Source organism: Bemisia tabaci, chromosome 6, assembly GCF_918797505.1.
Source record: "Bemisia tabaci chromosome 6, PGI_BMITA_v3".
In the NCBI taxonomy this organism is placed as follows: domain Eukaryota; kingdom Metazoa; phylum Arthropoda; class Insecta; order Hemiptera; family Aleyrodidae; genus Bemisia; species Bemisia tabaci.
In genome coordinates, this window is record NC_092798.1 from 18,013,713 (window position 1) to 18,041,533 (window position 27,821).

At 39.7% G+C, this 27,821-nt stretch overlaps 1 protein-coding gene across 5 annotated transcripts in view; it reads left to right on the top strand.

Moving 5' to 3' along the window:
• The first annotated feature begins 239 nt into the window (after positions 1-239).
• The window catches only part of Nep3 (M13 family metallopeptidase neprilysin 3), a 36,050-nt gene continuing 8,468 nt past the window's right edge, over positions 240-27,821 (top strand). The window contains exons 1-8 of one of the 5 annotated variants that reach the window (XM_072301315.1): positions 240-419; positions 21,428-21,535; positions 22,789-22,930; positions 23,872-24,081; positions 24,616-24,896; positions 25,582-25,680; positions 26,206-26,376; positions 26,927-27,069. In XM_072301315.1, the coding sequence (XP_072157416.1) occupies positions 21,428-21,535; positions 22,789-22,930; positions 23,872-24,081; positions 24,616-24,896; positions 25,582-25,680; positions 26,206-26,376; positions 26,927-27,069 (1,154 nt within the window). In that variant the 5' untranslated portion in view covers positions 240-419. Of the gene's footprint in view, positions 420-6,967; positions 7,225-12,514; positions 12,782-15,126; positions 15,146-19,323; positions 20,651-21,427; positions 21,536-22,788; positions 22,931-23,871; positions 24,082-24,615; positions 24,897-25,581; positions 25,681-26,205; positions 26,377-26,926; positions 27,070-27,821 lie in introns of those variants that run through there. The other 4 variants (XM_019057590.2, XM_019057582.2, XM_019057599.2 and 1 more) reach the window with 4 other exon arrangements.

Sequence of the window (27,821 nt, forward strand, 5' to 3'; positions counted from 1 at the left end):
TAAGACAAAAATTACCATCTAAATTTCATAGTTTTTCACGATTCTCGCAAATTTATTGCAAAAGATGAAGTTGCACAATCTTAGCATCATTGCAATGCTAGTGGTTCCTTTTTGCAAAATGCAATCCAATTAATCTCCAACCATTTTGAAACAATTCATTTCGCAATTTTCATCTGTATGGCGTACTTATTTCACTCTCTTTTTTTTCTTCTTCAGGTTGATGGTCATTCTCATGTTCCTGCTCTGCTCTGGAGGAGGCTGGTGGTACCGCTATTGGCTCCACGAGCGGTACCCCTCGGAGTTCGCCAGCTCACTCCACGCACATCGAGCCGGTAGACCCTGCCCCAGGCCCTATCGACCAGCCCGCATTACATATCATCCTGCTCGGGAAACCATCATTCTGCACCACGTTTGGAAAGGTAAAACATGCTCTCGACTTCTCGGTTTTTTTGGTTCAGGGATCAATCCATTTCTTCAGTGTCTATCCAATTTATTAAACCACTAATATGCGTATAAGTCAGGTCAGGTAGAGTCCCTTTATACTGAGAGTCAAGACAACACCCCTCATGGAGTCACAAACAGGAATAAAGATTACACAAATTGAACGTTTTTCGTAATCTTTGATCGGCTCATTCTTAAATTCCTTTCTCCGTTCCTTCTCTCATTCCGTTTGTTCCTTGTCGAGCCCGAAATTCCTCGGTCCATTCCAGATTATAATCTTTGCAATTGGTGAAAATGTAATCTTTATTCCCGTTTGTGACACTGTGAAGGCCTAAAATCCGGGTAACCAATCAGAAATGGATTCGCATTGTCTTGACTCTCAGTATGAAGGGACTCTACATTAAACCACTAATAAGCCTAGTAAATTGATGCGTATATGCGTGTAAGTCAGGTCAGATGTAAGATTTGGAAAACCTGGGAAATACTGGGATTTATCGTGACACTCGTCGCATAGGAAAGCTTGTCACTTCAGCAACTTCAAAAAGTGCTATTAGAGGGGGTGCAAGCGATTTCCAAGGACTCTTTTCCGTAACTTGAATCTCTGGAAGTGGAAATTTCGTTCAAAGTTTAGTGATTAAACAGGGTGTGAAGCATCAGGATTTTCCCGATTTTATTAGGATTTGAGGTCAATCAGTATTTAATCCCAATTTCATCAGGATTTGAGGAAAAGTCGGTCGTAAAATCAGGATTTGAGAAAAGTCGGCCGTCCGATCGGACTGCTCTAATTCGCCCACGCTTATGCAGAAATTTTAATTTTTCTCAGCAAATAATCAGAATTTGATCAGGATTTGGAAAAATTATGAAATCAGGATTTCCCAAAATGAAAAAAAAACTGAACTTCCTGTTAATTGGACAATTTTTAAGATCATTTTTTTTCTGTAAAAATCTCTTTATGATGAGCGTGCTTTATTAAAAAGCCTCGTGCGTAAATAAGAGAAAATGAAGAATCATTCGCCGGCAATAAAAATCAAAGATTTTTTCCCCAAAATGCCCTAGTTAGTCGGTCTGAGTATTAAGAGGGGAAGGAGAAGGTAAAGTCCTCAGGTTGTCGCTTTTGGTTTTTTAAATTTTAAAAGAAAATTCGCACCGATAGTTAAGGCAGGTATTAAAACAAGTACAAGGTACAAGAAATTCTCAAGTGGAAGTAATGTTCAAACGTCAGAGAGAGCTAGGGACAGTGTTCGAAACTCACCTTTGAGTTTTAGGAGCCATGCGGCGCATCAAGCCCGATTTTTCGGCGCCATTGAAGATTTTTTAGGGGCCAAATTGACTTTTTGCCTGTTACGGCGCATTTAGTGAAAAGTTAGATGCAAGATGTTTTCGTAACAGAACTAGTAAGTACCTGTAACTTGGGGAAGACAAAAGCACCAAGAATGAATTCGTGAAGAATGGAAAAAGCTTTCACTTGTAGTGCTGAAAATTCTGAATTTTTTCAATTCAAATATATTTGTTTTTCTTTCTTTATGCGACTTCCTTTGAAAATCCAGATTTTTAGGGGGCAATTTTTAGGGGCCACGTTGGCGCAGAGCCTTCGTTTTCTAGGCGCCATGGCAGATTTTTCAGGCGCATTTGGCGCGATGGCGCCTGTGAGTTTCGAACACTGGCTAGGGATTTTGGAAGTTCTGGAGTCAGTGAAAAGCACAAAAAGCCATGGGAAAGCCAGAGATTCGAAAAATGAAGGAATTCTGAAGGCCTTGATTTGAAACATTTTAAAATGGCAGGAAACTTGTTAGGATCTCCAAAGAGAACAAAAGAAGGATCTACAACGCGATTGTCAAGGGCATAGTAACCTACGGGTGTGAAGTATGGCCGATGAAACAGCGGACCCGGGAGGTTTTAGAGGCAACAGAGATGGACTTCTGGCGTAGATCCGCTGGTATTTCCAGAAAGGATCGCGTCAGGAATGAGACGGTACGGGAGATCATGGATGCCAAGCAGACCATCGTGCATGATATTATCACAAAACAACTCATTTGGTATGGTCATGTCCAGAGAATGGCAGGAGACAGGTTGCCGAAGAAGGTCCTTGATTGGGTTCCTCCTGGGAAAAGACGCAGAGGGCGCCCAATGATAGCTTGTATGGAAGGGATTGAAGCGGAAATGTTAAGGTGCTCAATCCCCCAAGATTTGTGGTTTGAAAGAGAGCAGTGGAGGTTAGGAGTCGTAGAGCGCGAGGGAGTGCTGTAAAGCGACTTGTATGTTTGTAGGAAACTTGTTAGGCCTTGTCCACACGAGCGCAGTTCGCGGAACTTATTCCTCGAACTTGCTCAGTTCCCGGAACTTATTCCTTGAAACGAAGCATGCTGTCCACACGGGTTCGTCCGAACTGGAACCGGAACTTCAATAAAACTATACAATTATTGCAAAATAATAGATTATTATGACCGCCAAAGTGACAAAAATAAATGTTAAGATCATATGTAAAGGACGTGAAAAACAAAAACAAGCAAATTCACATCAAAAGAAACATATTTAGAAGCTCGGAGCACGGGGAAAATTCCAGGTTTTGGAGGAATAAGTTTCAGCTCAGCAAAAAACTTGTTCCGGGAACAAGTTCCTCGAACTGAGTTCCGCGAACCGCGTTCGTGTGGACAAGGCCTTTGTCTGTCACGAAGGGGCGCTAAATGAAATGATGGGGTTTCAGGTCCGGACGACGTTCTGGTCGGAGGAGCCACGCGGGTGCGGTCTCCGCCGTCGTACCAGCAGAGCGACGGCGCCCGGGTCATCACCAACGGGGTGCCCATCTCCTCGCCGTACCATCAGATCTACGGGCCGCCGCCCAGCTACGACTCGGTCGTCGCCGGTGCCAGCGTCTCCGTCCACGGCGACTCCACGCAGACCCCCCACATCTCGGACATTCCCCACCTGCACAACTCCGTCTCAAGAATCCTGTCCGGTCTCGTCGCCAGCGGCAGCACCGTCCAGTTCTACGAGCCACCGCCCTCCGCAGACGCCGCCGGAACCACCCTCTACATCCCCCAATCCGAATTCGGGTGCCCTAGTAGTAGCAATACTCCTGCAACGGTATCTGGATTCAGGTGCGTCTCTGGTAGCAATCGCTCAGTAACGTTTCCCGAATCATCCGGATTGGGGTGTCCGAGCAGTAGTAGTAGCTCTGCAGCAATGCCCGGAGCATCCGGATTGGGGTGTCCGAGCAGTAGTAATAGCTCTGCAACAATGCCCGGATCATCCGGATTAGGGTGTCCCAGCAGTAGCAGTAGCTCTGCAACAATGCCCGGATCATCCGGATTAGGGTGTCCCAGCAGTAGCAGTAGCTCTGCAACAATGCCCGGATCATCCGGATTAGGGTGTCCCAGCAGTAGCAGTAGCTCTGCAACAATGCCCGGATCATCCGGATTAGGGTGTCCTAGCAGCAGCAATAGCTCTGCAACAATGCCCGGGTCATCCGGATTATGTCCCAGCAATGGCAGTGGCTCTGCAACAATGCCCGAATTCGGATTGGTTTGCCCTAGTAGTAGCAATCGCTCTGCAAAGAATCATTCTGCTTCGTTGCCAGGTAGCACAATCAAATGCGAAGTCTCTAACAGTATCTCCAAATCAGGATCGAACCGTCAAAATCCCGATAGTTTTAATTTAGTTGTAAGGTCTGCGTGTGATGTTGCGTCAACATCCGCTCCCAGCACTGCAGGCGGGAGCCAGAATCCCAGTCACTCATGCTGTGAAACAAAGTGCCATAAAAAACAAACTAGTCCCTACAAAGCGAATAGGTATTTATGTAATTTTAGCAGCTTCAAACGCATATCATCCGACCATGTTGAGGGCAGCAGTCCATCGTCGCACAGTAGAAGCACTGCCGAATCGTCTAGTCATAAGCCCGAGGATGTATCTGGCCCTGTCACCTCGCAGTGTGATGAACAGCGTGAGCTTACCATTCCGACTTCTTTGGATTCCCATAGTTCGACATCTTACGAGGATGGTATAGGTACAGCGGAGACCGGACTGTCTTATCTGAGTGAAAGTCAAGGCCCTTCCAAGTCAGGAAGCAACGTTAGGTCATGAAATGTGATAGGTAGTTTGGATTTTAAATCACGCACAAACGTTTGAGCAGGGTGCTAGTCAGTTTCAAACCACAACATGTGGTAATATCAGATGAGACTGATTGTGAGAGGAATCAAGTCAAGAAGAGTTCGAATTTCTTTCGAGGAAGTACGTTAAAAATGCTCTCTAAAGAGTGTCATGGTAAGATGCGCACAAATAGAATTTTTTCTCCTGCCAATAAGGCTGTAAATGGCGACCGTTTTAAGCCACAGCACGACTGTAAATTACACCTAATAGATTTTACGACTGAGGAAAAGGCAATCGCCTGCTCTTATTATTTGACATACATGACGATGAAAATCGGTATTTAAAGTACCCTGACAACACTGGAAAAATTGTAAATGGAAAATTTTTGAGCAAAATATTTGAAATCGAAAAGGTATTTTTTTTTTCAAAATATTTTGCAATTTCCTCGCATGTTCATGTTACTTCTGTTAAAATATTGTAAAATATCTTGAAAATGATAAAAACCTCCCTGAAAGAAAATAATTAGGTAAGAATAAAATACCTACCCCGAAAATATTTTGTATAATATTCTGGCATCAACCAGGCAAAGCCCGGACACTCTCCAGGTTTAATAATACAAGTGTTTTAAAAATATTTTCGAACAGAAATTAACAATATTTAATTGCATTTCTCAAAAGAATTTAGGAAATATTCTAGTTCCAATTTGGTTGCCCTTTAACAGAGCAATTGTTGTCAACTCCGCTGACAGACTGGCCTAAATCTTTCGACTTCGATTTGGAAAAAAGGCACTTATGACAAAGCACTTAAGCGGGCTAAACTTCTTTGGAACCTCTCCTAGTAGATGGTCTGTTTAACGACAATTTTTACCTGATATAACCTGCCCCTAGCTCAGGTTTCTTGTTTCTAGCAGGCAGTTTTATTTGATACGTGAAATTTGTCTATTAGGAGCACAGCCTTTTCATTTTCAAAATCTAAGTGTTGAAAGATAAAATTATCAATGTATTGTTGGTTGATGGATCGTTGAATTCCCTCGAACTGACGAAAAATGTGTTTTTTGGGTGTAAAAAATGTTATTTCCGTAAAAATTCATCATGCTTTTGTTGAAGCATGTATGCAGAGAGGACGGTAACCTGCCAACTTCTTTGCACGTCTGTTTTCTTTTTTATGTCCTCTCTTGTTCTCCTCTTTGTCCTTCTTTCAATAGTTTAAAATGTTGTTAATTGTAAAAGGATGCATTGAAAAAAAAATTTTAAAAATATGACCGCGTAGGATTTTTTGTTTAAAAATAATTACTCCTAAAATGATCTGATTTAGCTAAATTAAGATTGCTATGATTTTATTCATGATTCATCACCGCATAACCCCACTACTCTGGATTAGGTCTAAATTGGACCAAATTTTGCAATAAGGAACCACTATTTCTGACTCATTTTAGAAACAGCATATATGCCATTGGTTTCCTTATGCAGAAAGGTGCTTTTACTGAAGAGCCAGAGATAGTGGTTCTTTATTGCATAATGTAATCCAATTGATCTCTGGATGCAGATGCTTTGTAATTGTTCTTCATGAAGTTTGCTCATAAGTTCTGTTATAAGGGTAGGTATCTTTAGTTTTTTGGGGGTTGTTATTATGTTTTGAACGAACTTCTACCCGCACTGAATAAATAGTGCTCAAACTGCAGCAATGTTTCTATGAATCTCAGTGTAAGTGCATGACTAAGATAAGCTAGGTTTTGACTTACTTATCTCTGGTTCTTACTATTACACTATTGTAAATTTTTAGCCCCCCCCCTCCTCCTCTCAAGATCTCAGTTTAACTCAGTGATGAGCTTTTATTAAATTTATTTTTTTATTATTATTTTTTATCTTTGCGTGAACTTCTCTTTTTTCTATAGTATTGTTGTATACTCGAATGAGTGGAAATAATCTTCCAAGCATCTGGAAGATTTGTCAGTTCGTCTTCGTGTATAGTGCCTAATGTTGATTAGAAATTTTAATTAAACTTTGTCAATTCTCATCTGTTCGTCTTCATTCTTGTTTCATTCCAAAAAAATTCAGACCTCTAAAATCAATCTTAATATTTGACGAAAACGCCATTCATTTCAATTGATATTCTAGACAGAGATGGAATTTAGTGTCGAAAGCGTGAGGTGAACCCACACCTACTGTTACTGTACTGTAATCGCTTGATAAGCAGAATGCAACTTCCATACAAGACTGATGATTTAAAAGCTGTGACTACGTAAAAAAAGAGAGCATATGCATACGTTTTACGTGGTATTTTTCTGATATTAACTCTCAAGCCGTTTGACGGCTTAATTAATTATCAGCTGTAAAAATGATCGACACTGGTTTAGAACTGATCCTACTACCACCGGTCAGAAAATTGTGCGCCGCAAGATAACGACGGGACGAATTTGACCATCGCATCGTGTAAAAACAATCCGTCGTTTATTTTCTTTTCATGCGATCTGTTTAGTTTGGTTATTTACATATAGTTCTCGGTTATCGTATAATCAGTTCGTTTTAAATTCCGTTGATTCACCTACGATACCATAGATTTTATTATTTTGCTCTCCATTTTAATTGTTCTCTTGGTGCCTGGTGTAAAAATTGCTAAAGTTAGAATAACTCATAGGATAACTTAAGTTCGAATAACCAGCTTCTTCACAGATCGAGCCAAGAAGTAAAATAAGAAGTAAGTAAAGCTAAATGCGCTTTTGACTAAGGCCTTGTCTCCACGGGCCGTTTCACGGGATTTGTCCCTGGGAAAAATCCCACTTACGAAGTTGGGAAAAATATTGAGTTAATCAATATTTTTCCCAGTACCAAGTTTGGTCCTTGTACCCCTAGGACCCACTGAGAGAGGAAGAAGAAGTGAAAACGAATTGTGCGATATTTTGTTGATTACTCCATTGTTCATGTTTGTTTCGTTAAAATAATGTGTCTAGTTGTCAATTGAGTGCAATTATTATTTTAATCCCGGTTAAATACTCGACTTTAACTAATTTATCTTCCCGCGCAAACTAGTCGCAGGACCGTAAGAGCCCCGTCCCGTGGAGACGGTAACTGGGAAAAATCCCAGAAGTTTCATTCTTGCGATTCGAACTTGGGACAAATCCCATGAAAACGTCCCGTGGAGACAAGGCCTTAGGGGCTGTACATTTGGAGGTACCTCTAAGGGGGCCGGGGGCCCGCACACCAGACTGGGCCCAGAGGCCCAAAAGCAGGGGCCGTCCCTAAATTGCGTAACGCTTTTTTCAGCATTTTTGACGCCCCCCCCCCCCTTGTAGCGCTTTTATGACGTAGGTCCCTATCCTGTAATATGTAAGAAGTAAATAGTGTAACGTTCTCCTCAGCCCCCCTCCCCTCTAGAGATATGCGTAATTTAGGGACGGCCCAAAAATCCGCTAATCGACTCTGCATCGGCGCTTTTCCACTCAGGAAAAACAGCTTAGAACAGAAATCAGGAGACTTAGGGGCCGTTCAAGTATTACTTAAGGCACTTGGGGGGAGGGAGGGGGTCCGAGCTTGTCCTACGGAGCCTTTACGAAAGGGGAGGGGATCAAGTCGCGAGTCTTATGTAAGCTTTCCGCTGGCTGTGAAAAAACACCTTCAAGAGTCCCCGAAAGTCTCCGATTTTGGTTTTTCGACTGGTAACCCCCCTGACAATTAAATTTCAATTATTTGCTTCCTTTTTTGCCGATTTTCCATCAATATACCTTTACAAAAGCCTTAAATTACCTTTATTCCAGCCATTTTACCAGGTTTTCTTCATTTTTCCCCGAAAAAATGGGGAGGGGGTCCCGGCCAATCTTACGTAATTCAAAAGGGGGGTCAGAGATTCCTTACGGGTGCCTTACAAGGGAGAGGGGGGGGGGTCAAAAAGCTACCAAGAATGCCTTACGTAATATTTGAACGGTCCCAAACCGACTCTGCACCGGCGCTTTTCCACTCAGGAAAAACAGCTTAGAACAGAAAATATGAGACTTATGATAATGTTGGAACTTGGGGCGATTATTACCGACGTTGAGTCTTGTCGATCTCCAAGGGTGTCTGCCCTCGTTGACGTCACGCCGCGATCGGCAATGGAGCTCCCATTGCTTCCGTTCATTGCCAAGCTCGGATGACCTTAACCTTGTTCGCCGGTGGTAACGTAGCACCCGCGACAGCGCACCCTTCCATGGATTGCGACTCCCAACCCCCTCGGCACCCCCCGAGCGGGCCTCCCGTCGCTGCCTCGTGCGCCCTGCCCTCTCCACCCGCAACCCCCTCGCCCTTACCCTTGATCCACTTCCAGCAGCGGCGACCCCAACAAAGGCCAAGGATATCTGGTATCACGGCTCTCGTCTCGACGAACGTATAAATCAAGGCACGCAGAGCGGCGCGCGGCGTCGCGAGGGGAGGCAAAGCCAACCCTCGGAGGGATTTGCGTCATCGTCATCTTCGTCGGCGACAATGGCTCGGAGGCCGGTCAGGGAGCCACGCCATGGGGCCTCTCGATTTCGTATCTTTTCTCGCGTAGATTTTCGCAAATTTGAGGCCGTCTCAGTTTCACATTTGGACGTTTCGACGGGTCTGTTGCAGGCTCTTAGCAGGGTCCTCAATCCATACTCATCATTGTACCGAGGGATCCTAAGAAATCGGCCGTATGGGCCCTGAAATCTAAAGACCCGGACCTAACGTGGTCACGTAAATACACGGGCGGATCCAAAGAGGGGGGGGGGGGGGTGCACGCCTGTACTAGAAAACGACTATGAACCTACAGGCCTTGCCAAATTTCCTTTGATCAAACACGAATTTCCCGGTAAACTTATGAATATTTTCCTTCCCATTTTTCAGGTAATTTTGATCGATATTTCAACTAAAGTTCTTTAAAATCTCATAGGAAAACATTCATAACTTCCCTCAAATCAAACATGTTTTCAAAGGAATTTTGGCACCCCTAGAATATTCATACGGCGTTTTTCCTTAGCAAGAGTGCACGCCCCCCATCCGCCCGAAAAAAAAAGAGGAAGAGAAAGGAGAGGAAGAAAAAAGGAAGGAAAGACGCCCACATTCGGCTATTATTCATGAATAAATTGATTCAAACTGCATATTGGATGCTACAAAAATACGACGAATTTCTAGGGGCGGCCCCCGGACCCCCTTTACGCTCCCCCCCCCCCCCCCCCCCCGCTCGAGATGCCCGGATCCGCCTATGTTTAAAAGTGGTCACCACAGATCGAGATTCGGTGCAGAATGGAATAGCGGGAGGGCGGAGATAGCGTGCGTTGATTTAAAGGCAAAAATTCAATTAGGCTCCGGAAAAATCTTCAAAAGCCTTTGAAAAATGAACCTATGGGGGCTAAATGACCTCTAAAACTCAAAGGCAAGTTGGGAGCTCTGCTTTCCATAGCAAGAAAAAGAATTTTTTGGGGTATGGAAAACGGCTGAAAATTTTTGATAATCGCATGTGGCAGTCGGATTTCTTCTCTGACGTCGAAGTCAGCGTAAATAATGTATGCATTTTGAGATGTTTCCTCAAAAAGTAGAGCACGGCAAAATAATTTGATTCAGATGAGCCTCTTCATTCTAATTGAAACCACTCAAAAATGGTACAACCGCCGCCACGCGACACAGCACTCCAAATAAAATAAAAAATCACTAAAATACTGTTTCTTCTGAAACGTAACGTGGAAAGCAGGAAAATCAATGTCGGATGCATGGCGCTTTTTCTGTAGTTTTCTTGTTCTTTGAGAAATTGCGACACATAATCGCGGCCGTTTTGCTTTTCATATGCACCTGTGAAGCTGGAATGGCTCTTCAGTATGAAATAAATTTTCCGTAGGGTACCTTTTAATGCGGTAGTCTCAAAAGTGCGCAAATTCGTACCCTTTGTATGAAGTTAAGAGTGAGGTCTATCAGACTTTTTTGATGAGCTTGTCGTGAATTATTTTGGACCATATTCCAGAAGAATCATCCTTCATTTTGGCATATCGTTCACTGGCTGTTCGCCTTCGCCGCATTGGCAAAATGTTTCATTCATGTCGCTCTATTCTATTAGTTTCGATTGAACCGATGAACGATGTTGTGAACCCATCGATAAATATAACCCCTGATGTTGTGCTTTCTTATCACACATCGTGCCTAGTAATTATACCTACATAGTGAAATCATCGACAGTTTAAAAATATAATTAGTTATATACCCATTACTGCATGCCTATAGTAGAAACTCAAAATAATTCTAAGTGGAATGTATTTCCAAGATGTGCGATGACAGAAAACCAGAATTTTTGGCGAAAATGGAATTTAGGAAACTTCACGGAAGTGTAACACAGCTTACGCTTGTCTGTATCAGCTTTCCTTCTTTTTTCAATTTGTATAACTTTTTTAAGCAAAAGGAGCTACATATAGTAGTTTCTAACACTATTTAACCTTGTCTCTTATTATCATCAAAATAGAGTCATTCAGCTTAGGGTAGCACCAAGTCTTGTTTTTCATCATTTATCACGGAATGATTGGTTTTTTAGCACTTAGGGTCTTCTCCCATTTAGATTGTCAGTCTTGGAACTCTCTTTTATCAGTCTCTACTCTCTTTTCTTCAATGTTTTTTCATCAACCTAAGTACCCAAGTTTTTCATTCGCTAATTTCTGAAGAATATTCGCAGGTGAAGTAATTTAATGATAAGTTTACCTAGTCATATCTGTATGTATTTTTCATGTACACTTCACTTCGACAGTAAATGACATGTATCACATACAACACAAACCCCTCCTCCGTCAAAAAAACCAGCATGAAAAAATTGCAGCCTCACCAGTTTTTCTAAATTTTGCACTGCAACATCGTGAAGACACCACCAAGTAGTTTTAAGCGCCTGATGTTGCAGCAAGGTTGCCATAAGGTTGCCACAAGGTTACCATCGCTCTTTCGAGCTGGGTCATAACATAGCTCTTACCGATATTTATTCAGGTTTCTTTCTTCCGGTAACCGCTCCTCAAGTACGTCCGTTTTCCAAGTAGACGCAACAACACTTCTGTAGGGTAGGTAAGTTCAAATGACTTTGAACTAACAGTGACCAAATTTCCGAAACTTTTACGAAAACGTTTCAAAAATTTCACAACGATTTAAACAAAAATTTAATTAAAATCTTTTACTTTCTCGTGCTGCACATCATTGCAGTTTATCCTCCTTTTTTTTACCATTATAAAGCAGGTTTCAAAATTGAAAAAGTATTTCTATCCTAATATTTTTCTTGATATAATGACCATTTGAGATCAATTTTCATAGATAATCGATTTAAGAAAGAAGTGAATGGTCTTCTATTTCGTCAATTTTGATAGCTTATAACTCCAAACTCACCAACAGTCCGTGCTTTCAAGGGCCCGAAAGGCTTCCAAATACAGGCTTGTGGGATTTGCAAAACTTAACAATTTTTTTTCCTTTTAATAATTCCTCATAGTTAATTTCAAGCCGATACAGCGAAGAAAAGAGTGGCTCCCTCCTGTTAATTTTGAAATTTTTTTTTCAATTCAAAATTCAAGAGTGTGGAGGGGCTTGAGGGGCTACTACCGGCTAATTTTCTATATCGTCAATGTCGATAGTTTCTTAACCCCCCCCCCCCCCCTCCAGTTCTTAATTCAACAATCCGTGCTTTTAAGGCCGTACCTTAAAGACTTCCTCTCGATTTTCAAAATTTAACAAATTTTTCGCTTTTTCTTCTTTTTTTTCTTTCCTCTAATATTTTCTTAAAGGTAATTTCACACGGACCTATCGAAGATTAAAGAGGCTCCTTCCTGTTAACTGAAACAGTTTTTTCCTCAATTCCAAATTCAAGAGTTCCCCAGGGGGAGAGGGGGGCGGAGGGGCTTTCATCAGGTTCCCCCTGGCTAAATAAATTGGGCGCGACAACGGCCATGACGATGTCAGACGCTCGCCGTGACGGGACACAACGCGAGGCGGTGCGAAGCTGTCAGTGTTGGTACGCTTGTACATACAACGGGTCTGCATGAGCTTTATTTACGCTCTGACTCCCTGCTCCCTGGGACTCCCTTCTACGGAAGAGCAAGTCGGGAGGGCTATTCTGCGCGTGCGCCCTTTCGATCAATAACCAATACGCGTCGCCCTCCTGAGCTCGCGGCCCGCGCCAAGTCCCAGAATTTCCGTAGGTACTCATGTGTGCTTTTTGGAAATGTTCCGCATACGTTTCCCCCTCTGAATAAACGTTTCTCATGGAAGAAATTATGGTCAGTTAACCAGAAATGTCCGTCAAGGTACGTTCACTCCGCTATGGCATTCGTAAACTCGATGTACTTAGTATCCGCTCCTTTCCTCCATTGCATAATGTTTGGCATAACCTTCTTTATGTTGACGTCCGCTCCATTGTACCCCAGTCCCTCTCGCCATTGCGTTTTCCTTTTATTCAAAGGCCTTTGCTTTCAAGTCCTCCCGCCGTATTACCCCAAGCCGATTTTTCTCTCAACATTTTAATGCAGAGATTATGCTCTCCTTCATGATGAGTCATTTTAAATTAAGAGTTAATTTAAGTTTAGACGTTCAGTAGGTACCCAGCTTTCAGGAATGCGTAGATATCGGTGAAAACTGCGGAAAACACCGTGAATAAAAAAACTGTAAACACATTAAAAATTCAAGTTTCAATTTGTTTTCTTTGATTTTTCATCTATTCGTTATTATATGTGTGGATGCTGATGTTTTCTTTACTCCAGTGTCAGCCAGAAAGTTAAGATTAAGGAATAGATACACCATCCGAGAAGTCTCTTGAAACTTTGTTTTCTCACTATGAGAGCTAACAAGCGCAGTTACTGAAGATCAAGGAAACCTCAGGACGATAAAATATAGGAGAGAGTACAAAGGAGTCAAAAAATTGGAAACCAATTTTCCTGTAGACAAAATTTTCATAAAAATAAAACTTTTGTGTATGAATGATATACTTAGGTGTGATTTATAACTATCTTTTCCCCTATCAATCGATCTTAATCTATTTTCTGGTTTAACAGTAGTCCATGCGTCAGACAAATAGTATATGAAATGTCAATGCATTGAAATATTTCAGTTGAAATTCCACGAATTTTAGAGAATTTTACAAATGCTCCCCCTATTCTAAAAATAACAAAATGAGTATGATTTTACGGTCCCTTAAGTACGTATTCTTCGGGAATTATGACTGGTTTTCGTGGCATATTTCGTTGTTAAATATCAAAAGAGTATCTACTGATGTGTATCTGCTCTTGTGACCTCCTTGAAAAAGGGAAGGAGCGAGAGGGATAAAGGGGAGAGTGAGTAAAACGTGCCACAATAATTATTTTCAGTTTCAGCATCGGTTTTGTACTGGTACTCATTAGAGTTAATCAATTTATTTTTGACTCTAATTATAATTTTTGGAACCTCTTGGCTCTGTTTTCCCCCCTAAATGGTGTGGACTCAGCAAAATTTTGCCACCTTGTTAAGTAATTATTTATATTATTGTCAAAAATTCGTCATAGGGCCTCATTTAGCGTCGGACATGTTTTCTAAATTTCATAGCTACGACTGTTTTTTTAAAAACTACTTTGAATTTTACCTGCGTAATCAGCAAGAAAACCAATAGGAAGCATCATAGTTTTAATCTGGAGCCTTTTTCTAAAGTTAATGACTAAAATTTAAAAAAGCAATTAGTGTTTAGTATTAGATGAAAAAAAAACTATTTTTACTTAAATATTTACAAAAAAGTTTACTTGATGAAGCAAAAAGGAACCGCACCATCTGTGCTCACCGAAATTCGCTCAATGCAATGCTTTCGACGCAGTCCAACTTTTGAAAGTAACGTTCATTGATATTCTGGATTTTTTTTTTTTTTTTTTTTTTTTAATGGCGTCCCGGCCCCGTGGCGGCGCTCTTTCCCCCTTGAACCCCGCATTCCGCGGCTCCTATCAATGCGCGGTGCTCCCCCCCCCCCCCCCCCGCCCTCCACGCGTTCCCTTTGATTTGACGGTCAAGAGTTAAATATTCAGGGTCAAATTTTAGGGGTCAAACCGCATCTGCGAAAAGTTACTGATTTCAGAAAACGTCGAAGCGATTTTTTTCCGGCGGCTTTCGATACTTCTCGTTAACAGCCACACCGCAACCTTAGAAATTGATCGACTTGTTGAATTCGAGGACGACTCATCTCTATGGGCGGGGAAAAAAGGAAGAATTAACTAATCAGTGCCGATAGTTTAATGTTTTGGAAATATTTTTGGAGCGCCTTACTGCTTTGTAAGCTATACCGTAAAGAAGGATCAACAGGCAGTGGTACAAACCTTTAGTCGTGGAAATAAACACATATCGACGGTCTTTGCGTTCAAGATAAAAACGCAAATACGACTGCATTTGTTTGAATTTGTCAGAGGTCAAAAATTTAAAATTATAAAAGTAACGGAGTCGCGGTATTGCCGAAGACTAGAGCATATTAGTCTCGAAACCGGTTCGACCTATTTTTAGCTTACATTTTAATGCCAAATTTGGCTGACTAAGCTGCACAGAACATGGTTATTGATTAAAAAATCGAGCTACAGGCCAAAAATAAACTTGTGACTCCTTACCCATGCACTGAAGAAGATCGCAGTTTGTCGGCGGTCGAAACGTTTGCTTTGTTTCTCGTAAGTTTTATATTATTTCTCGTCTAAATGTATAGTTTGAAATATTACTTGTTTCATTTATTTTTCACTTGTAGCTCGATTTCTTAATCAATTACCGTGTTTCTAGCTTACTTTGTATTAGTGCTTTGCTTTTACAATTGCATATTTTTGGCCTTCGTTTCGCGGTTTGCGGCGATGTATAGACTTTTTGACATACTGTAGTAGAGCCTCGGTTATCCGCGATGATTTGGACTGTACGTAGTGACCGCGGATAATCGAAATTCGCGGTTAATCTGAAACGAAGTTATTTGCATCAAAAAGACCGTATTTCAAGAGATCGGATTAAGAAAACGTATCCAGCATTAACCAGAAACGGAATAATTTCCAGCGAAAATTGAATATTCTTTACCTCACAAGAAGTTATTTCGACAAAAATCATTTATTTTACCGCAAATTTTAGAAGCTTTTGTTCCAGAAGTATTTTAGTGACTTAATCACAACAAAGTCACCGATAAAAACCGCGGATCACCAAAACTCTTTGGGAACCATTCAGCATCGTCTCTTGGAAACTCGCGATTTTTTTTGCCAGTGTGAAAAAAACTCTGTGCAAATTCCATGGAATGATGTTGATTGTTCTCAGTTAGAAAAATGAAATTGAAGAGGAGATTTTGAAACGCTGCAATCGAGGAACTCGGTTTATGTGAATTTTGTCGTCGATGCGTAAGCGATTGAAACTCTACAGATGGGTCAAACTAAACGAAAACTGCTAATTTCAAACTCACGGCAGGTCAACATTATCATTTCGGAAAACAACTGTTGGAGTTGATTTAGTCTTAGCAAGCGATTTTTCTGCATAAAAATGACTTTTTGAAATCGGGAACGGGTCGTTTTTGAACCGAACGTTTCAATTATCGCTATCATCACTATGAGCTCGCAGGCTTTTCAAATTTTCATTTATGGTCCAAGTTTGTCGTTTACCAAATGAAAGAATATAACTTAATTTCAACGTTGCAAAATTTCTTCTTGCAAATTTTGTGTTTGCCAGGATGCTGTTCGTGTGTTTTTACCGACAATTTCACTGATTTTTCCTGTGGTTACCCGCAAAAATCAGCACAATTTTCGGCACAAATTGCTCGGTCGTATATAAAAATATTGAATTTTTGAGTCAATATTGCAACCTTGGAATGAGGTTCCCTTCATTAACTTACTTTTTCGTTTCCTTATTGGCCCCGTTTGTTGATGAATTCGTGTTTATCCGTCAACAATGGACCACTAGACAAGGTACGAATTTAAGCATTCTAGTACATGTTTCTTGACCTGAATTTCACGTAAAACACGATTCGCAAAACGAAAATTACCGAAATTATCTACTAACAAAGATATTAACGTTTTTATTTCACATTGGTTACGAGGAATTTGAACTGCCCGCTCACAAGAAACTCAAAGCTCTACGTGAGCCAAATCGCGCACTTCAACAGTTTCAGCAAGCTTCTCAGCCGAGCAATGTTCATTTCCCACCATGTGTTTTTCAAACTATAAGTAATTTGCTATAGCTGAGCCAAAGCGTCAAGATTGAGGTTGCCAGATTTTTTTTTATCGCAGAGATGTTCATGGTAACGTTTATCGAGCGATGTGAATCACGTAGAGCATTGAGTTTTCATGAGCGGGTGGTTTGAATTCACGCATCAAGAATCATTAAATATCTTCATAAGGAGTTGATTTCGGTAATTTTTGTTGTGTGCATTGTGTTTTACGTGAAGTTTTGGTTAAGAAACATGTATCAGAATGCTGAAATTCGTACCTTGTCTAGTGGTCCATTCAACCTGGCAACGTGAGGCTAAGTTCCTTCATCTGGTAAATGACCATCTGGACGTATTTTGATCGAAAGGAACTTGGACGCATTTTGATCGCAAGGAACTATATCTATAACGATATGAGCCCTGCCATGCATATATACTCTTTAAGATCCTAGGGCTCATGTCAGAACGGATAAAGTTCCTTCTAATTTAAGTGCGTCTAATTCTGTATCGAGAGATTTACCGGGCCGATTTCCATAAATTTTTGGCTATCAAAAATAATAATCATTTTGGATGAAGTTACTTCAAAAATTCTTGAATCTCGGCACAAACTTCTATTTATTTCTCCCAGGACACAAACTTCTATTTGTTTTGTTGTGTTCTATTTGTCAGAACAGGTATATTTCCTTTTGATTTAAGCACGTCTAATACTGTATCGAGATATCTACCAGGCCGATTTCCATAACTTTTTGGCTGTCGAAAAATAATAATTATTTTGGATGGACTTGCCCCCAAAATTTTTGAATTTCGGCACAAACTTCTATTTATTTCTCCCAGGGCACAAACTTCTATTTGTTTTGTTGTGTTCTATTTGTCAAAACAGGTATATTTCCTTTTAATTTAAGCACGTCTAATACTGTATCGAGAGATCTACCGGGCCGATTTCAATAAATCTTTGGCTATCGAAAAACAATAATTATTTTGGATGGACTTGCCCCCAAAATTTTTGAATTTCGGCACAAACTTCAAATTGCTCCTCTCAGGGCGCGAGCGCGGGGCGCCTGCCGCGGGCTGGGCCGCGTAGAGGCCCGTGGGACACCCCCTCCCCCGTTTCTACCCATGACCCTGACCATACATCTCTCATCTCTTGGTTGCGACGAAATTAATGTGCCATATGGATCATGTTTTCGTTCTCTGAAATTGCTGACCCACTTCCTCACATCATTTTCGAGCGAGTCAAGCTTGTAACCGTAGAATCTGTGCACGGCTGCTTTTCGCCTCATTCCCAGTGTTGTTGAATTTCATGAAAAATAAAATCATGGACCACGACCAAGCAGTGCTTTTTTTGCGCTCAACGCCACAATTATGGGAGAATTAGTATGGGGCCGGAAGGGAGGAGAGCCTACCCCCTCCCCCAGAAATCCCCCCCCCCCCCTAGAAACTAAAGAGATTTTGCTTAATAATGATGTGACATATTTATCACTCTTGAATTTTCAATTCGATCAATTTGTTGGTAAGGGCGGATTAAAATTGCTCCTCAGCAGACGACTCAATTTTACGAAATTTTCCGGGAGAGGTACTGGTACCCCTTGGAGGCTATAAAAATCCCATGAGCTCCTCTTCGAAATTGGAGGAAACTGAAAAATCATCCTCGACGCGATGTTTTTTTAGTGACCCCTACTCCTTTCTTTACGAGGTGTCATTCTGCCACCCCCCCCCCCCCAAAAAAAAAAAACTTTCTAGTTCCATCCATCATGGTTCGAACTCTGTCATAATTCGCTCCATTGTGCGTTGCGCAGTGTAACGAGACAACGGGAAAAGTCAGACAAAATTTGGAAACTTTTAAAGCTTATATCTTCGAAAATATGAAATGGAGAAGTTGAAGGTGGTTTCATCGGGTTTTTCATGACATTTTATTTTAGAGGCACCCGTTGAAATCGAATTTGTGACGAAATGAGTATTGAATTTTGCAGTTTTAGTTAAAAATTTTATGTCTGACCTTCCCATTCATTCTCCCCCCCCCCCCCTCAAATATAATTTTTTTAAAATTCTTTTTTTATTTTTACAAATTGCAACCATCGAGAGACAGGTCGATGGCGGAAGACCTACATTACATGCTAAAGAAACAGAAAATCTTCTCCACCACAAGCACCACCCCCTTCCCATACACTGAAAAAAAATCTCGGTGTATTTACTAAGAAAAGGGTAAAATTGCCAAGAATTTAGGGTTCTATTTGATCCCAGTTTCTTCTTGGTAAAATAACCATTTATTGAATTGGTAATTTTACCGAGAAATCTCGGTAAAATTATTGAACTTTCTCGGTAATTTTACTGGACTTTGGTAAAAACGCCAATATATTTTTTATCGACTGTGGTAGAATTACCGAGATAAAATGGCAAAGTTACTGGGAATTGATCACCAATAAAAATGGTATTCTTACCTGAAAAAAAACAGTAAAAATACCGATTTTTAGGTAAGCTTACCAGTCTGTCTTGGTAAAATTACCAATAATTGGTAAAAAAGTGAGATGGTAAAGGTACCAACGGACCGTGGTAAAAACGCCGAGAATTTTTTTTCAGTGTATCTCGTTCTACTGTGCGGCGCGAGACTTGGCAGCACTCGATTTGTTGGTGCTATACAAGACTTGGAGAGAAGGGAGGAACGTTGTAGATTGCAAAGCGTCTGTATCCATGCGATAATTTGATCCAAGTTAACCTTCTCGCAAAAGCTGCATCCTTTAGGATGCTGGACAGTAGTCTCCTGCCGACGTCCGTTTGGTCCTTCAGTCCAATTCGAATTCGCCATGCTCCCCGTTTACGCCTCCGTAGTCCTGTCGGGATCCTTATTTTTAGTTCCGATCTGAAGTGAAATTTCCGATGCATAGCGCCAATTCATCCCATTCAATTTAGTGATAATGCATTTTTCGAAAGTGCCGTCTATGATACCATGCAGTTAAACTGACATTTTTATGTAGTAAAAGCAGGGAACCAAATGGTTTCTGATCGTTGGTGCCGAGTTTCTCTTTTAAAGTGTTTTCCGACCGATCGTGCCAAGTTTACCCTTAAAATGTAGTTTAAATGTCTCTTTTGAAAGTGCCGCCTGTAACACCTACCATTCAGTGAAACTGACAGTTTTAAAAATGAAAAAGGGAACGAAATGGTTTCTGATCTTGACTGGTGCCGAATTTCTCTTTTAAAGTTTTTTTTGATCGATCGTTCCATTTTAACTCATCAAATGTAGTCGACATTTTTCGGATTTTTTTATTTTTCGATAGTACCGTCTGTGATACCATGCAGTGAAACTGACACTTTTCTGTAGAAATGAAAAATGGTCCTAATTGGTCCTAAATGGTTTTTGGTCTCGATTTGTGCCGAATTTCTCGTTGAAAGATTTTTTGGATCACTCGTACCAATCTTACCCATTAAATGTAGTGATTATTCGTTTTCTAAAAGTACCGCCTGTGATACCACGCAGTGAAACTGACAATTTTATCTAGAAAGAGGGGTATGAGTGGTTGCTGACCTTGATCGGTGTCTAACATCTTTTAAGTTCCGGTGTTTCTTATTTCTTATTCTTTTAGTGGTGTTTTCTCCTCACTGCAGGTTAGAAGTTATGTGTCCAGCACTTGAGTCTGTATGTTCTGACATTCGAGGCACCTTGGTCTCTCGCACTTTGGTAGCGCAGTTTTCGTCCTGATAATCCTGTGTTTTGTCGTTGGTTTTCTTTGTGGTACGAGGATCCTCGGCTCTGCAAGGGAGATGTTATTGCCCCTTAATTTTCGCATATTTTTCGTTCGGGGATTATCGTCGGTCGTTCGAAAGTGACGGCTGTGCCACGCGGGTTGCAGATGCTACTTTTTCAGGCGCACATCTCACGATGTCCCTGCCGTCTGTCCGCTTTTGGCCGTTGCAGCGAGCCGGTAGAATTTTCAGCGGCGACAGGAAATCGGCCCCTTTGATCGACAATTTGACTGAGACTGACCCCAGATTGAGCTCCACCTCTGTGCATGTTTGTAATGTTACACTACCTCTCATTTTTTTATTATGATAAATTTGACAACGTTTTGCGATTAGGAACTAAAATGTATGGCCCAGTTTAGAAACAACGCATGTACCATCAGTTTCCCCATGCGCATACGTGTTTTTACAGATCGGCGAAAAGTTGTAAGTAGCTCCTAATTGCAAAATGTAGTCCAATTGCCGATCGTTCCAAAATCACCGACCAGGAGAATCTCGGTACTTGGACAGCGTTCAGCAGAAAGGAACCAGCGGCGTGGCGCGCTTTGCGATATATCGATTGATCTACCATTTAAACCTATGGGAAAGGATCGATGAACAGGGTGTCTGCAACGAACACCTTAATAATCGATTCTTTATCACAGTTTCAACTGGGAAAATATCGATAATCGATCATTAACGCCTCGCCACTGAAAGGAACCCCGGTGTTTTCGAGATCGTGCAACTTCTTTTTCACCGCAAATAAAACTAAACGCATGCAACTTTCAGGATTTGTTCTACTTAAAAATAACTAATTTTTTTGTAAGATGCGATTTTTTAAAGAACTTGATACCTCTCTGCTATAAATTCTGTTCAATCAATGGACTTCAGTAAAATCAGCCTAACCACGAGTACAACAAATATCGCTAAATTTAATCTCGAATTTTATTTTTAAACAGAAAACTACAAAGTAAAATAAATCGCTACTAAAATTTTTTTAAGTAATCCTTCTTTCTTTTCCTCGTTTATTTTGTTAATACATGTTGTGTTTTCTTTTATTTGCATGTAGATGACCCGGTACAAACATGCCGAGATCGAAGAAGATTCTTGCAGCTTCGGGTCAGTTCACTTGACAGAGGGGGTTTCTGCTATGACCACGCACATCAGATATCATGCGGTCAGTATTCATTTTGAGCAGATCCTCGCATACCATATGTATTATACAGATAGTGGCAACTGGAACCGTTACTAATTTATGGAGTATTTTCATACTCATATTTTTTATTTGTTTATGTTTACAAACTAGTGCGGCATTTCAAACGAGAACATATTCAATTCATTTCAAGCACTTATTGTAATCCACTAGAGAAACCGGAAAGAAAAAACCACGAGTGAATGTGCAATTTCACGATGATACCACTTTTCGACCACGTGGGAGCTCGTGTTGCCTACATCAAATTTGAAGGCGAACTGACATTGCCTTAGTGTAATCTTCTCCCTCTTGAAAAGGGCTAATTTATTTTTCCTCTTCCCCTTGCTCTTATCTTCCTCTTCTCTCTCATTTTTCCTCTATTTCTTATTCTTTCTCTTTCTCTTTTCTTCATCGTCCTCCTCTTCTTTTTCTTCTTTCCATTTTATTATTCTTGTTCTTTTTGTCTTCTCTCTCTCTTTTGTTCTTCTTCCTCTTTTTCCCCTCTTTATTATTTTCTTCTTCTTTCTGTTTTGTTTAACACCCTTCGCTCTTGTTCATCTATTTCCTTTTCCTTCTTCTCCCTTCTTTTTTCTCTTCTATGCTTTTTTTCTTCCGGCGACCAGAAGGCATGCAATTAAAAAATTTGAATGAATTGACGCGATTCTAACAGAAGTTATCGTGTCTGCGAGTATAACAAATTCGTCGACAGTAATCGTCTGACTGTTACGTAGGAGATAATGTTACCATTATTTTACCACTTTGGAGATTGTGTTGCCTACACTGAAAATTGAAGGCAGACTGTCATGACGTCAAAGTAACCTCTTCTCGTCTCGTGAAAAGCTCTTATTTGTGTGTGCCCCGAGTAAGCTTACCATTTCATGGTGACACCACCATTCGACCATTTGGGAGCTTGTATTGACTACACTATAAATTAAAAGCGAACTGATATGAAGTTAAAGTAACCTCCTCTGGTTTGGTGATGAGTTGTTTTTTGAGTGCGCTCTAAGTAAGCGTTTAATTTCACGAAGTTATTTGGTGAAAATGCTGCCTATGAAACTAAAACACGAATGGATCCTGATTCAATACTGTAATTCTGTTTTTGTATAACTGTACACCATTCTCACATCTTGATTGTTAATTTTGATCTAGTCTTTTTACTTTTCTCCGACTTTACCTACGCTGATTTTTGTATTATTTTTTCCTACATTTTTAATTAGATGCTATATTTTCTTTTACAGGGTTATTCTATATGGAAATCAAGAAGTGTTCTTGAAAAATGTCTCATCGTATCCTCTGGAGTTTTATTACTTGTGGTCATCATTATGGGCTTTTTACTAGGATCAAAAGATGATAACGTACAGAGTATATTAGTTTCACAAGGTATGTTTTTTAAATCGTAACCTTATTTCATTAATCGCACGTAATAAATCGTGAAATCGATCATTTGAGATCAAGTTAGATCCTTTTCTGAAGCCTTTCTCCTGTAGAAACCTGGCAAAGGATTTGTCGACAGTACTCTTTTGGGAGTAGTCACCAACTCACACTTAAGCTGCGACTGCATGGAGATTAAGCCTTGAAAGCATTTATTTGTCTATTGAATCGATTTGGTGGCCCCATCATTCTGTAATCTTCACCATTTGTTTTTTTTTTATTTTTCAAATTTTCGTCAAAGATCAGTTATTATATCCTCTTTTCTTATAAGTTGCTTCCTCTTTCCAAGTATGGAAGGTGTCGCCAAATGTACTTCCACATAAGTTGCGAATTTTATCATGATAATGTATGTTTCCTCATCAAAATTGTATGTTTAACACGATTTTTTACAACGGAAATTATGAAAATAACTCCCAATCAAGATATCAACATTTAATGCATAAATTTAAACTTCCCTCTCATAGAAAAAACAATAATCCACTTGAGTTTAAGTGCACACCAAAAATTACCATGACCGTTCTGCAGTATGAAAATATGACAACCTCAATCTCGACTCTTTTGTTCAGCTATTGCTTTTTTTTTTATACTTTGAAAAACTCAGGGTGGGGAAGGAACATAGCTCAATTGAGAATCCCGCCAAAATCGTTAATTCAGATGTTTCAAAACCAATGCTAAATAAAAACGTTATTATCTTGGTTTGGAGTCACTATCAGTTATTATTCTGGCACAAATTGTCGTCTACATAAAATTTTTAAAAAGGTTGATGTATCAGAATGCTTAAATTTGTACCCTGTCTTGTGATCTATTTGCTTACTTTTTTCAAGTACAAAATGTACTCCAACTCTTCTTAAATTACAATAATAAAAACAAATTTCTTATTTTATCTGTAGGATCCGGATACTGCCTGTCGGAGTCTTGTGTTTCAACTGCAGCCTCAATGTTGAGTTCAATGAAGCCCGAGGCAGACCCTTGTAATGATTTTTATGAATATGCTTGTGGCTCTTTTGGTCTCAGTAATCCTTTGCCTGATAGCAAAGGAGCTTGGGGAATGTTCCAAAAACTTGAACAAAAAATACAACTAGTCTTAAAAAATGCTTTACGTAAGTTTGAATTTTTTCTTTTAAAAGTTCTTCTCCGTTGTATGATTAAGACCCACATTACGCATTTACACTGAAGAATTTAGACTTAGAAATGAAGTAAGTAACGTTAATATATCTGTTTCTAAAATATGTGGAAACCAAATAATATCTCTGTTCATAAATTTATGAAAACCAAAACCGAAGATACTCTTTTAAATAGATATGGCATTTTATAATTTTAGACCGGTGGACAAATTAAACAGTTCAAAGAAGAGGAGCGATCTATGCAATCTGCAAAAATTGGATGTTTTATGTGATGTCCATTGTATTGGGACGAAGAAAAACTAAGAGAAGTTCCACAACTTTTCACTAACTTGGGAATAGGAAAAGGTAGTTTTCGTAAGAATTAGTGTTAAATATGATTCAAGTTCCTAGAATGGGTTGCTATAGAGACTGAAATTCTCTAGATTAAGTTATCTCCTCAGACAACTTATATTTATCTGCTAAAAATTGTTCAAGCCTTAATTTTAGATATGTTTCTCTTACTTAATTCAGAAAAACCTATTACTGATCTCAAAAGCGAGGCTGAAGTTAAAGCTAAGAAGTACTATCTCTCTTGTATGGATAAAAATGAGACCGTCGAAACACTGGGAGCAACACCTCTTCTCAAACTCATTCGAAAAATTGGAGGTTGGAACGTATCTGGAGAATTTGACGTTGATCAATGGGATCTTCAAAAAACACTCCAAATTGTCCATAATAAGTACAATATGGGAGGACTTTTTTACTGGATGGTTGCTGAAGATGATAAAAATTCCAGTAGGCATGTTATTCAGGTAAATTAATTTTTTCATTTTTTTATTTTATTCCCATTAATTACTAGTACCTAATTGATGTTTGTCTCTTTGACTAGGAGTATAAAATAAATATCAGAAGTAAAATTACTAGGGAAACTCAATTCGAGAAATGTAGAGTCTCAGCTCTTCTGCTGGAAAACGTCTAATCAGGGCTCTCCTGAGGAGACAAAAATTGATGAGAATCTACCCACTAAATTTCAGAGCCTCCCAATGTACCAAATGTACATTTTGTGATATTTTCTCCTATCTCACAGAGAGGAGCTTCAATTTTTGAAAAGTCTTTGAATTATACTGTATATGAGCAGGGGAAAGTATGTGCCATATTAAACTTTTATCTTAAACTGTATTTCTCAGTAGATCTGGAATAAATAATATATGGATGTTTTGGGCCACATTTACCCTATGACCAGGTGGCCAAAGCTTCAATTTCTAATTAGTTATTCGGCTCAAATGAGAGTTGCCTGGCACTTTTGGTCAAGGAGGAATTGAGCCAGGCAAGATTCAAGTGCAGAAATAGTCCTTGAAGTTTACTTGAAGACAAAAAAATGATAAAAGATTGTTTTTAAATTGCTGTTCAAAAAAAATTATTTTAGTTTGTTTTATGACTCGAATGCATCTTTATAGTATTGTATTTTTGCTTCAGATACTACTTTTATGTTTTCAGGTAGACCAAACTGGTTTAAGTTTACCAACGCGAGATAGCTACCTTAATAGTTCTTCCAATCATACATTGCTGTTTGAGCTGCACGAATACATGACCAAGGTAAGGAAAACTGGGAAATTTTAGTTTTTGTATTGTCGAATGTAAGAGGTAGCAAACAGATAGATTCCGTAAGAATACCGGCCTTTCGAACACAAGCTTACGGAGACATCAGTGTTTTCCTTGCCAGTTTGTCTTGCTCCAATGCCCTCCCTATGCTGTACAAGTAGAAATTACTATCAGCATTGTCTATAGTGGAATTACTTTAAGGGAAAAAGCACTCCAGTAGGGAAATTGGTAAGTCCTTTTGCATACCTACTCAAAGTACATGTAATTTCCTTTCTTTTAGATGGCATTTGGTAATATTAAGGTATTGGTCTGTACCGTGGAAGAGGTGATGTGTGAGGCAGAGGTATGCAAAGATGGTGGATGGTGGGGTTCCCCCCCCCCCCCTGCTCAATCCTACTCTCACCAAATGAGAAAGTCATTTTACCCCTCTCAAAAAATTCAAATTTAGGTATCTAAAATAATTTGCAATTTTTTCCCTCAAATAAGCCATTGTTTAATTTTGTTTACTTTTTCCAATAGATAGGTGTACTTTTGGGTGGAGAAGAGAGTAGCGTGCGGCAACAAATGCAGTCTGTGATTGATTTAGAAACACGAATTGCAGAAATAACAACCCCAGATGAAGATCGCAGGGATGAAGAAAAGCTGTACCATAAGATGTCTGTCAAAGAACTTCAAAACAAAGCGCCCTTTGTAAGTATAATGTAGATGTTGTTCAAATCAGGGGCGGATCTATTATGGAGTACAGTTGAGCAGTGAATTTTAAAAGGGAACCAAGTAACATCAGTTGTTATCATTTTTTAATGGACAATTTATTTTGTTGCAAGAGAATAGTTACACCGGTTTTCTTGCAAATGTCATGGAATTGCCTTGTAATGTAGTGGGAATTCCCTGCAACTTTGGAATGAATCAGTACAACAGTTTTATTGTAAAAGATTGATATGACCCATGAAATTTAGGAACAGCTGATCGTTGAGTGTGATATAGAGGGAACAGAATAACGACCAGGTTACGTGAGCGCCATGGCAAATCCCTCTTGCTTGTTTCTCGAGAGACAACTTGTCTCGGTGGGCCATATAAGTGCTGCCACACTCGGCAGACTGAACCTACTCTGCAGGTCTTAACACTGATCATCAGAAAGAAGAAAGTGAAGTTTAGATTAATATGTATGCTGATTAAAGTTATGAAAATGTTTGGTTAATATATGTATTTAGTTAACCACCTTCATTGGTTTTCATTTCAGATCAGATGGGAGGAATATTTTTCTAATGCCATAAATTTTCGCAAAGTAAATTCTTCTGAAATAATCGTTGTCTATGCTCCTGAGTATCTGTCCAATCTTACAAACATCATCAACGAATTTCAACAAAGCGAAGATGGCAAAATGTAAGTCGCAGTATTTTATTTTTTGGTTTTTGTTTTTATCAACTTTTGTCTCTCCTTCTATAATGAACCCTGCGTATCCTTATTTGTTTAAAGCTTTACCCCTGTTTTTATGAAGTTGTTAGGGTATTTAGGTATTATTTTGGTAATAAATAGAACCTTTTAAATTTGAGGTTTTGAGTACAATGAAAGTGATTAGGTCAAAACTTACATGGAAACTGGTTTATTGGTAAAAATAGTCGAATCTTTTCGGCTATTGCAGTCAGTAATGTCCAAATTATTGTCAATATCTCAAAAATAAATCTAATCTCCGACACATCACACCTTTCTCCAATGTCAATGTAAACCCAGCGGATATTGACATCGGCCATTTTTACTGTAATAATTTGCTTTTAGGCCATCACTCGCTGCAATATTGAACTATAAGTCTGAAACTTTGTCCCCTTACTCTTAGAGGATTGAGGATTCAAAAAAACTGTTATACCTAAAAATGAGAGATGTTGACATTTGACATTTTTACAGATAGTTCTTCATATGCAGTTAAAGGGAAACAATGAATACATGAGTCAGTTTTGTACATTAATTGATTTGTTATTACAGAAAAACTTTAGTGTAGCTCTCCCCCTTCTTCCTCTAACATGTTTCGGTCACAAAAGCATCTTTCAAGGTCACTCAGACTTATGTTGGCACACGGCTTGACCGTGGCCATGTGATATGAAATGGGGAAGGACTGAAGTTTGTTGAACTTCTGGTTG